Consider the following 12,326-nt stretch of genomic DNA (forward strand, 5'->3'; position numbering starts at 1 on the left):
AAAACCAGAGTTTTTATTCATTTAAAATGTATTGATTTAGTGTTTATCAACATTTTATAATTTGTAATTATTTTTAAAGAATGTAAAAATATTGAAAAATACACTAACAAGAATGTAAAAATATTGAAAAATACACTAACAATGAATAATTAATAATGTTACTAATAATATAAAAGTTGTGCTTTTTAAATGACCAGAAATGGTCACTTAGCAAATAAAGGGGTAGTGCTTCACATAAAAGTTTCAAGTAGGTGAGGGAGATAAATCGGATTTTATAACTTTATTACGGCAAACGATATGAAAAATAATTTTTAAAAAAAAATTTCGGGGGAGGGGGGTTATTTATTTGCCAGATCACCTGTTATTCAATTAATGAGAAAGAATTTAGTTGGTTATTTGTATTTGGGAGCTGACAGCACAAATAGGGGGAGAGGAAAAAAATATTTTATTCAAAAAAGAAGATTTTTATGTTTTTTTTTAAAAATTGCTCTCTGATCCCATTTTCTGCCCGAATTGTCCTAGTTTTAAATCAATTTTGAAATTTATCTTTTTCAAATTTTTTATTCCTAAATATCGTTTCCAGGCAGGTTTAGGGTTTCAAACCCAGATCGCGATTTCAAATTTGGAGCAAATAATGTGGACTTCAAACTTGGTTAGATTTTCTTATCAAGTATTCGAGTAAAGGTTATAGCTTTAGTTTTAGCTTTAGTTAAGTGTTAACAAGGGGTAAGGTTACAGTGAATGAGCTAAGAAAGAGCAAGCGTGAGAGCACTGACGAGAGCGGCACAATGATGAGATAGGGTCCGTTGAGCCTTTTGTGTTCCATCAAGTAGGTGATGAGGGCAATGGTTTGAATGGTTTTGCCCAGGCCCATTTCGTCGGCGAGGATGCCATTTAAATTGTTGTTGTACAATGACACCATCCACTCCAATCCCTGAATCTGAAAAGGAAACAAAACAGTTAATTTACTTGTTAGTACAATGCAGTTTGTTTGTTTGGAGGCCAAACTGAACATGAAAGAGATGAAAAGCATTTAAGAGGAAGTATCAAAAAGAGGAATGATCAAAGTGGATGTGTGGCATGTGAAGAGAAAATGGGAGCAAATCTCTCTTCCCAGATGACTAACTCATGCATAATGAATGCACTGTATAATGATGCTTTGCATAGAACAGATAGAGAAAATTAATCAACAATAACAAAAAAACTGTCAGGGAAAATGTTGTTTTGGTCCCACTGACAGCCATAGAAGTCCAACACATTTGAAGTGGGAGGACTGGCAGCGAATAAACAAACATGCCTGCCTCTCAATTCAAATGGATTGGGTGTTTACTAGTGGTAAACTCATGCAAGCGTTCCAATTGCCCCAAAAACATCAGAAAGTGACCCGATAGCATCAGGAAGTGAACGAAAAATCAATAGGAAATCCCCAGGGATTCCGGGAATGCACCAAATTTAACAGGAGCAATCAACTCAGGTTCTGGCCTACAATAAGACTATAAAGTTGTTGTCGTTGTTGTTTTTTAATACCATATGATTTCAATGAACGCCCTATAAAGCATTAATCCAGCGCATTGACATTTTCTATTCCAAGTTACTGAAGTGCAGCCCAATAATGAACAGTGTGGGGTGTCTTGCCGCCACTCCATGCCAAGACAATGGGGGGGAGGATCCCATCATCAAAAGGGCAGAGCACGATGTCAGCTCACAGCCAGACCCCCCACCAATTAAAGAGTGCGCCACATTTCCCCTCCGACAGCTGACAGAAGAAAAATTAGTCCAGTACAATGCGTATGAACCCGTGTGAACATTTTGTGCATTTCAGACTACTCATCCAATTACTGTGAGGGTGAAAAATATATTTTCTTCCCCAGAGGAGCTCCTTCGCAATCTTAGCGAAGGAGGAATGCTCGAAAATTGCAACTGCCAGAGGAAATTACGGTAATTTTAAAAACCTTTTTTTCCCCCAATTGGGTTGAATTATACTAGGGAACACAATCTTTCTTCTGTTTGGTCTGACAGCTGCCTTTAATTCATTTTTGGGTGCGGAATCCGAAACTGATCTCAGTTTGATCTTACGTCAAGTTTTTTAACTACAGGATTCCTGTGTAAAAAGGTAGTTAAAAAAATAAAGATGTGCACTTTTTTGTGATTACTTGATTTGTTCATATTTGAATATACAGTGGGGAGAACAACTATTTGATACACTGCCAATGGGTTTTCCCATTGGCAGTGTATCAAATACTTGTTCTCCCCGCTGTATTTAGCCCTTTATAGGCAATATGACTATTTTTTGTGTAATATACAAACTTAACTTTAACATTATTGTTTATGAATATACACTTTGTTGTTGTTGTTTTTTAATTAATTAAAATGGTATTGTATATATTACTTTTAATAGATTTGTGATAAAAGCATTTTAAAATGATATCGGATAACAACAGCAGTTTTTCATTATTGGTTTTGAGCCAATATGCATGTTGCCTTCAAAGTGAATGTAAAAGCCTTCTGCCTTTGTACAACAGCTGGTCACAGCTTAGCACAGTAGTTATGTTTATTGACAATTTGATATCTCCAAACTAAAGGCTGATTTATGCTTCTGCGTAGCGGTGACGGCAGACATACGCCACCAACGAACACCCGATTATCGACCCTATGCTGTAGCCTGACGTGGACCTCCACAAAATCCCGACTACGCGTCACGTTAACGTGTGGTGACGTGACGTAAATGGACTGCGATTGGTCCGCTCAGACTGTTGTTTCCGGATCAGCGCGAAGTCACGGCTATTTACAAACATTTACATTCATTCTACACTCAAAAATGGACCAACCAGACAAGAGGATCATCGAAGAGGTCCGCAAGTGCAACCACCTGTACAATGGTTGGTCAAGGCATTATAACGATTGCTGAAAATACGGGGCCGGAGGTCAGCGAATGCATAAAAAAATGGAAGAACATCCGGAACAAGTATGTGCGAGTTCGAAAGCGAATGGTCACACAAAGAGGTGACTCAGCCGGCCAAAACCTGCTAGGTTTTTATCACTTTATGTTGAATTTTTAGTTGGTGCACTTCATTTATTTTGTACATGTGTTTGCTGTGACTTATTTACATTTACACTTCAAGTATATGAAGAATAAAGCATAGGTTTGGTGTCAAGAGTTGTTTTGGTGTTTAATTTTCAACAACAGACAGTTTACACACTCAATACATCATCACTGATTGAGAGTACCTCGGTGCTTTTATGATAACGGAAATCTGCTATGGCTTTCCACTGGCTGGTTGTAGGACACAGCAAAAAAATCGAGCTGGAGGGCTGTCCACAATGCTTAGCAGACCTCAGACAAAACGCTGGACACAGTGCTCGACCCCAGTTTGAAGCTAGCCGCCACAGATTGCTTGCTTCCACCCGAGCCCAGAATTCGTAATGCGACTGCCGGTCTCTGTGCTGCATCAACAGTCGGACAGACTACCTCTGCAACCGTCTTCTGCGTCGCCTACGCCTCAACATTTGTATGATCAACTTTTGTTGTTCAATGTTAATGAGCTGGAGATCCACATTAAAGCGTTCCATCTTCGTTGCCATTGTTGTCTAACCTAATGTTTTTCAACCTTTTTTGAGTCACGGCACGTTTTTACATAGGGAAAAATCTTGCGGCACACCACAAACCAAAAATGTCCAAAATTATTTTCTGTACAGTACAATTAATTATTTTAAAAAATTTCAGTATGTATACTTACTCAGTGTGAAACTTGAGCCTGTTTAGATGAACACAAAGTCGATATCCTTGTTCTTCAACAGCTGTCTTTCTTTTTTTTTTTTTTTTTTTTTGTATAGCAGTTAGGCTTGAAAAAGAATGATCAGACAGGGGGACTTGAGCAATGTCTTTAACCGCATCAGGGCCGAGCAGGCATGTAGTGTTATTGTCTCTGTCACAGTGTGGTACTTTTTGGATTTAGCAACAAGTTCAGCAACAAGGTAACTTTGGTGGCTTTGAGGGCTTTGTCATTTACCTTTGTAGTTTTTCTCAAAAAAGTTGCCTGTTTCTCTGTGTTTTCACGAAGGCGAACAAAATAGTCCATCGACTTGCTTTGAAGCGACGGGTGTTTCGTTTGAAGATGACGTTTAAACTTGCTTGGCACCATGACGCTGTTGGATAGCTGCTCGTGTCGTGTTCAAAAACTGCTCGGGTTTCTTGTCATTAGCCACCTTGCTGTCCTCACCAATGTGTTGGAATAAAACACAGGTTGGAGGATTGACGGTCATCACATAAGGATGAAATAGAAAGGACACTTTCGAGTACATCGACCTATAACGAGTCAAATGATGTGCAGTAGACGTGCTAGGGTCCACATCGTCGCAGACAGCAAGGTCGATGATGGCTAGAAATCCGAGCAGTTCTTAAACGCAACACACAGCGATACCTCGCTCATCTGCACACGACCGAGAAGGTTCTACCAACTCCTTCCTTCCTTGCTACTGCAACTCCGCACATTTTAATAAAAGATATTGCGACATTGGATAATTTCTCACAGCACACCTGACGATCTCTCAAGGCATACTAGTGGTTAAAAAACACTGGTCTAACCGGAAGGAAACTGAAGGAATTCGACAAGTCCCCAAAATCGTACAAACACAACGCCACACCCCTCTAGTGGCTTAAAGGTGAATTACGGAGCAACGCATTCCATTGACGCAGAACTTCCCGTTTATTCTTGTGCATTTACAAGTGACTTCATGCTCTTTTAGGGTCACTTCATGTTAATTTGGGGGCTTTGAAAGATCACGTCCCATTATTTGGGGAATTTACAGGTCACTTCCTGTTGGTTTTGGGTCATGGCCTGTTAATTTTTTAATATCTATGGGTTGATTTTAAGGACATTTCTATAAGAATAAACTTTTGTTCATTGCAGCCAATAAAACTCTAAAGTAGATTTTTTTCTCTTAGTTTTTTTTAATGCCATTGTACAGTGAATACACTATAAAAGGTTAAAGCTAAATACTAAATGCATGTGCAACCGTAGCTGGTAACATTAACTCATTTGCTGCCATTGACGATGGTAAACAAACCAGACCTGCATTAAAATGATGACAGATGTGCAATCGTTGTTCCAGCCCTTCTAAATCCAAATGTATTGGACATCTATCGCGACATGCGAACATTGTCACCTGCGTACCTGGTAGTGTTTGAGTGAGCCGTTGACGAGAAGGGACGACTGCTTTTCCACCCGCTCGATGACAGCGTGGGCCACACCATAGTAGGACTGGAGGCTGGCCTCATCCGTCGGCACACTGTACTCGTCGTCCACATCCTGCTTGGCCGACCTGAACACGTGTTTGAGTGTGAACACTAAACTCACATTTTAATTTCAATTACTACTTGTTTAAAAAGATGGCGGGCGCTACAATACTCGATAATGTGCTTGGCCTCTCCAATGGGATCTCCGATTGTCTTGTCACTTTCACCCTTTGCTGCCTCCTCTTCCTCCTTGTCATATAAAATACAAGTTCAGAATACACAAGTGCTCATTTAGTACAAAAAGTAACCCTGATGTGGAGTAGGGAGTACAGAAGATCATATCTGACAATGTGTGCTGCTGCAGCCCCCTAGTGGATTAAAAGAGTGTGCATTCATTGCCAGGATTATGGAGTGCCGCAATAATTTAAATTGACTAATGGATTACTCCAAAAGTGTTTTGATAATTGATTACCGGTAATCGTTTCGACACATTGTTGATCTAATATTCTCTTATCTATTTTCAAAATACTTTTTACTTATTTTTTTCAAAATGAATATAGAAAAAAGGTAAACAGTAAATATTCTTTTTTCGTTATGATTTTTGTTGGCAATTATTTTACAGTTTTGTAAAAACAAAATGTTGTGTTGTTTTAATTTTTGATAGAGATATTTTCTGTAAATGAAATAAGGGGGAGGGACTATTCAATAATTGATAATTGCAGAAGATAACTGTCTGTTCATTGGCATATTGTCAGCATGTGTTGCTGCACCATTTGTATTCAAACAGCCATAAATAGTCTCATTTCTTTTTTAAGAAATACTCCAATTTAGAAACATATTTTTCCATTTATTTTTAAAAACATAAAAGATAACAGTGAATTTTGTTTTTACATTTTAAACACATTTTATTTTTTCCCCTATTAGAAACAAAAAAGGTGATATTTATGACTCACTGACCTCCTCCTCAAATTCAGAGCCGCTCTCCTCGCTGTCCGACCTCGGCGCTACTTCATACCTGTGGTAAGTCCGAGACTTTAACAAGGTGATGTTTGTCAGCATAGAAAGCTAGAACGTAAACGTTAGATTCTCCATACCCAGGATTCATCTCTAGCCAGGCCTCCAACTGGCTGGATTTGGGTGCGTCTGTACCTTGCAAAACTTTGCCAGTTTCTGTCTGAATGACTTTGACTGGCAGCTCGCTCATCTGGCTACTTTCATCCATGGGCTGCAAACAATACCGAGAGATAGTGCTGTAAAACGTGAAAGCAAGAAACTTTCTATCGACATTTTACGTGTCTATCGTCATTATTGCAATAAATAGACCTGTTCCTGAAATGAACAATTTGGCCAGCAGATGGCAGCCAATTTGAGATCATTTGCTATACAGCAGTGTTTTTCAACCGGTGTGCCGCGGCACACTAGTTTGCCGTGAGAGATCGTCAGGTGTGGCACGAGAAATTATCTAATGTCGCATTTTATATATATATATATATATATATATATATATATATATATATACATATATAAATATAGTAATGTCCGTAACTGTGCGGGCTCTTGAATGGGCCATCAGACTGCAGAGTGGTGACGTAACAGGAAGCAAGCAAGGAGGGAAGGAGAACGGCATGAGAGCAATTTAGTGGTCACATGTTGCGGATGCCGCTGTTATTTTGTTTATTATTTTCCATTGTTGCCACAATAAAGTGGGAAAGTCATCACCGACTCCTCTCCTTTGTATATCCCCTATTACAAATTTTTTTTTTTACGTCGTCGGGTGGAGTTGCAGTAGGAAAGAAGGAAGGAGTAGGTAGAAAGTTCTCGGTCGTGTGCAGATGAGTGAAGTTTTCTCGTGTCGCTTTCAAAAACTGCTCGGATTTCTAGCCATCAACGACCTTGCTGTCCGCGACAATGTGGACCCCAACACGTCCACTGCACATTATTTGGTTAGACTCGTCATGTGTCGATTTACTCGAAAGTGTCGTTTCTATTTTATCCATATGTGACGACCTTCAATCCTCCCCCTGCGTTATATTACAACACATTGTTGAGACGAGCAAGGTGGCTAATGGCGAAAAATCCAAGCAGTTTTTGAACGCGACACAAGCAGCACAGCGCCATGGTGCCAAGCAAGTTTAAACATCATCTCCAAGCAAAACACCCATTGCTTTAAAACAAGCGGGTGGACTATTTTGTTCGCCTTCGTGAAAACACAGAGAAACGGGCAACTTTTTTTGCAATATAAAAACTACGAAGTAAAATGAGAAAGCTCTCTAAGCCAGTTACCTTGTTGCTAAATCCAAAAAGTCCGACACCACGACAGAGACATTTATACTACCTGCCTACAAAGCCATTGTCTGCGAGATGCTCGCCCCTGAAGTGTTTAAAGACATTGTTCAAGTCCCCGTCTGATAATTCTGAGCTTTTTCAAGCCTAACTGCAATAAAAAAAATATATAATAATTAAAAACAAAGACTGAGAGCTGATGAAGAATAAGGATATCGACTTTGTGTTCATCTAAACAGGCTCAAGTTTCACACTGAGTAAGTATACATACTGAGAAATTATAATTGAATATACTGTACATATACTGTACAGTAAATAATTTTGGAACATTTTTGGTTTGTGGTGAGCCGCGAGATTTTTTCCAATGTAAAAACATGCCGTGAGTCAAAAAAGGTTGAAAAACACTGCTATACAGAATTGCTGGGATTCCATATGCCATTGTAGTACCACCGATCGGCCTCAAGATGTTCCTATTAGCAAATTGTCTCCCCTGCCAACCGTACATGATTAATACATGCCAAAAATTTTGAAAATAACAACACATATCAATAGTAATTAATTTATTATTAATGCTGTTATGCTAACTTAAAATACAGCAGACTTAAAATTATTAGTAGATAACATTTGAGCAAAAATTTGCTACTGTACTGCTTCTGGTTACACTGATAGTTTCAGGTTGCAACGCTACTTGATGCATTAACATTTGGGATAGGTCAGTTTATTGCCAATTCAAAAATGAAAAAAAAAAAAAAAAATGTCATAATTGTACAATTTTTCACCACATTAAAAATGTTTTCCGGCAAATGACGATAGTGATGAAAGACGAAAATTATGACGTGAGTATATATACTATTGTTTTTGCCATATATATATTGTCACATTGCCCAGTATTAGTGTTTCTCTCTTACGTCAAATGTTTGAAGTACAAGCTTAATGTATTCTTAAAAAAATGAGGAAAAATATTGTCCTTAGAAGACATCTGGTTGTTTAAAAAACATAATAATTACCCACAATGAAATATGCAAGAAACAGGCATGACTGCAAAATGCTTTTACAAAAGATATAAACATATCCATTTGGAATTAACATGCTAATATTAGTTTTAATCAGCATAAAAAATCCAACAGTTGTTTTTGATCAAAGATGAAGACACTGAAATTTACCTCTCCATCCGGTCCAATAGCACTTGTGCCTTCGCCACCATCTCCGTCCACCCTCTGAAAGAGGAAAACATTCATATAATCGTCACTCTAGCGGTAGTTTTGACTTAAGTTTTGACTCTTACGGCCTTCTTCTTCTTCTTCCTGCGCTTCTTCTCCTTAGCAGCCTGCGCGGCTTTGTGCTCATAGACCAGGGTCGTGAGATTAGCCACGTACTCGTCCGTCTGCTGCAGCAAGTAGGCCAGACGCTTGTCCTTTTTCTGGTCGATCAGTTTGCGGTAGCCCTCCTCGTCCTCCGCCTGGGATTAAAACAGTGCTTCTCAATTATTTTTTATTACGCCCCCACACCCCTACGAAGACATAAACGTTTCGCGCCCCCCCCAACTCTCTGCCGCCACTGTAAATAGTACCATTTTTCTCTAAAATTATTAAGAGTACACCTCTGCATAACATTGTCCTTTTATATTAAAGAAAAAAAAAAGTTATATAAATAAACTTCAAATAAAGTATAACTTTATTAACATTGTTTTGTCTATAAAAGAAAAGAGTTAAGGTGCATCAATTTGCCTGAATAAAAAGTCACATCCAAACTGTAAAAATACACTTCACGTACATTTTTTGACCATTTAATACTGAAAAATGAAACTTAATAAAATCAATCAATAATAAATTCAAATTAAACGACAGTGTCATTGGACAGAGGGACAGTTTTTTTTTTTTTTTTTTTTGCTGCAGGCAGTATCAGCTCCTTTGCTATGGTGTTATGGGTTATTTTTGTACTGAGCATGCTAACAGTGCATACTGGTTTACTGCTGTAACATTCACAAAGAGGGACGATTGCTGGCAATATTCGACACGTTTTCACTGTAAAAACAATCAAGCGACTTATCAATGTGATCAGGGTTCAATGTCTTTAAGTGACGTCCCGATGTCTGCTGCAAACATTTTTACACACAATAAACGGACTGGTCATTCCTCGTCTCCTACTGTATTCTTTTCTGTGTGCTCTTATTCTGTTCAAAAATACTGCGCACACTCTGAAAATGAGAGCGCCACTGCCACCTACTGAGAGCGCCAGTGCCACCTACTGAGTGACCGGCATGGCTCTGAGCCCCCTCGGGGGGCACGTTGCACTTTTTGAGAAGTACTGGATTAACACATAAGGATTGTTTATGTGTTCGATGTTGGTCTTGGGTGTAGTAAGTTCTAAACCAAGTAATTTTTCGTGTGTTTCGAGTTGTCTTAATAAAAAATAAATAAATAAATAAAAAGTACATAACTGCAGGTATGATACAGTCCTGTGTAGTATGTGAGGTTAAATGGACATAGGATTTACCATAAGTCTTCTCATTCTCTCCTTCTCAATCCTTTCCGTCTCTTTCTTTTGCTCCCGCTCCGTGTTAGTATGCCAGGTGGCGATGGCTCGTGTAAGCTTCTGCATTTTGCCCGACACGGAGCGGTGGTACTCCTTGAAGTCTTTGGCGTGCTGGAGAATACTATTCAGGTACTCCTGGATAACAAACAAAAAGAGATGAATTTTGAGTGAGGTTGGTCACATTGAAGAATGTGAAGTTTGTCGTTCCGACCTGGTGCTTCTGCCGGCGCTTCTTCTCCTGCTCCAGCTTCTGCTGCTTCTCCAGCTTCTCGGTCATACGTGCCTCCCGCAACGTCTGCCGCTTGCTGCGGCGGTACGCCTTGGAGTTGAGGGCTGTCTCCAGGGTGGTGTCCCGTCGCATGCAAGCCACCACGTCTTGCCTCAGCTACAAGGACAGGATCATGGATATTAAATATATATATATAAAGCTGGATGTCTTGAGGCGGAAACCGCAGGAGACTTTTCTGGCGGGCTTTATTGTAGCAGACTTAAGGTGACTGATTTTCTCCATGAAAATACTCTTAATGGACTTACTGAACTCATTGGCTGCCATTGACAGGGCTAAAAGTCCAATTTATTTTGACTGGGAGGGTCCAATGAACAATGTTATGTAGTCAGTCCTCCCATTTAAATGATTTGGACATCGATTGTTGTAGATGGCAGGCACAGAGTTCAAAAGGGGACACTGGGGACATTTGTGATCATGCAACTATCATATTTTCAAGCCCCCTACTAAGTGAGGGAGCACATTTGTGATCATACAACCATCATGTTTTCCAACCCCGACCAATTCACCTTGTCCATGAAGAAGAGATCCTCCTCCTACTGTGGTAAACATGTTTTATCCACAAAAATATGTATTTTGCATGTAAAAGTACATTTTCTTTATGTCAACTTAATCAGCTGTTGTGCCGAAGCAAATGCTTGAAAATACTTTTTTAACGCATGTTGATGAACAACATATAAAATCAAGTGATTATGCTAGCTTAAGATCAGCCTGTGTTGCTAGGAGAGGTTGTTTTTATTATTATTATTATTTTTTTTTTTTTACAAAATTGTGGCATCGGGGTAGAGTGAGACAAATGATGTGGAGTAAAGGCAGATGTCCCACTTCACTCCTTCATGTCAGCAGTGACACTACACTACACAACATCACATCTGGATTTAGATCTACTGAATTTTCTCTGATGAAGCATTGGCACTGGTCTCCAAACTATTCCACATAGGACCGCAGTGGGTGCAGGATTTCTCTCCAACAAAACAAGACCACATCTTTTCACCAATCTGGTGTTGTTTAAGTGTAATCAGTTGATTGCAGTCAGGTGCTGCTTGTTTTAGCAGAAACCACAGTGGTTAAAAGGTCTGTGCTTGATCGGTATGAACAAAAACCAGGACCCACAGCGGCCCTTGAGGACCGGTTTGGAGGCGCTGGTCCATGGTGTTAGACAGGCCAAACACTGAGCTGCAGCCTGACACTGCAGCTCTGGATGGCCCACCCATGCAGATGATCCAACTGGAGATGAACTACTCGCTTCAGACAATTCAGTACTGATACTAATCTATCCACTGCACATGGTTAACCTGGATAAGCCTGGTCAGCTGACTCATGTGCCAATTGGTCCCAGTCAGAAATTGGTTGGGAAAAGGCCAAGTTGCAAAGAAAAGGCCAATCCGAAAAAGGAAAACAACCAAAAGGAAAATTGTAGTTAGCAGTTCTGAGGAGATTCATAACCTTGTACAACTTGCCCGATGAAGAGAGTTCTGAAGATGAAACAAGTGATCCAAAAAACATAGATCTGGCCATGGGTAATTTTGTGATATTACCTTATGTTTGATGATATTCTAGTATGGTGTAGTAAAACTCAAGTTCTGTTCAGGTGTTTAAAAATAAGTTTAATCGACCAAACTCGAGAGTGCTGTTACTATTCTGACATTCATTCTGAATTGTAGTGTTGTCAAACTACCTGTTAGGATTCTAACTTTGACAACATTTAAGATGGGAAAAGTAACTGAATCAGTTTACCTATGGAGGTAGATTTGTGTCTTTATTATTCAATCAAAAAAAAAAAAAAAAAGTTGCTTCAATCAAATAAAAAGTTGCTTCAATCAAAATATATATTTTCAATCAAAGAAAAAGTCACTTCAATCAAAAAAAAAAAAAAAATGTTTGAATGCAAAAATAAATTTGAAACTCAAAAATTATATTTGAAAACTATTTTTCTTTGATTTATTTTTTTATTTTTTTTTGAGTCAAGTTTTTTTTTTTTGATTG

The 12,326-nt window shown here is 39.0% G+C and overlaps 1 protein-coding gene across 1 annotated transcript in view; it reads right to left on the reverse strand.

Annotated features, from left to right (window-relative positions):
* Positions 1–12,326, reverse strand: part of smarca2 (SWI/SNF related, matrix associated, actin dependent regulator of chromatin, subfamily a, member 2) — a 65,763-nt gene that overhangs the window by 39,770 nt on the left and 13,667 nt on the right. The window contains exons 8-16 of the mRNA XM_057831062.1: positions 10,266–10,439; positions 10,016–10,189; positions 8,805–8,978; positions 8,683–8,736; positions 6,331–6,461; positions 6,194–6,251; positions 5,409–5,485; positions 5,175–5,322; positions 777–940 (exon numbers count right to left, since the gene is read on the reverse strand). Coding sequence (XP_057687045.1) covers positions 777–940; positions 5,175–5,322; positions 5,409–5,485; positions 6,194–6,251; positions 6,331–6,461; positions 8,683–8,736; positions 8,805–8,978; positions 10,016–10,189; positions 10,266–10,439 — 1,154 coding nt within the window. The remainder of the gene's footprint in view (positions 1–776; positions 941–5,174; positions 5,323–5,408; positions 5,486–6,193; positions 6,252–6,330; positions 6,462–8,682; positions 8,737–8,804; positions 8,979–10,015; positions 10,190–10,265; positions 10,440–12,326) is intronic.

Source organism: Corythoichthys intestinalis, chromosome 3 (assembly GCF_030265065.1).
Source record: "Corythoichthys intestinalis isolate RoL2023-P3 chromosome 3, ASM3026506v1, whole genome shotgun sequence".
NCBI classification, from domain to species: Eukaryota; Metazoa; Chordata; class Actinopteri; order Syngnathiformes; family Syngnathidae; genus Corythoichthys; species Corythoichthys intestinalis.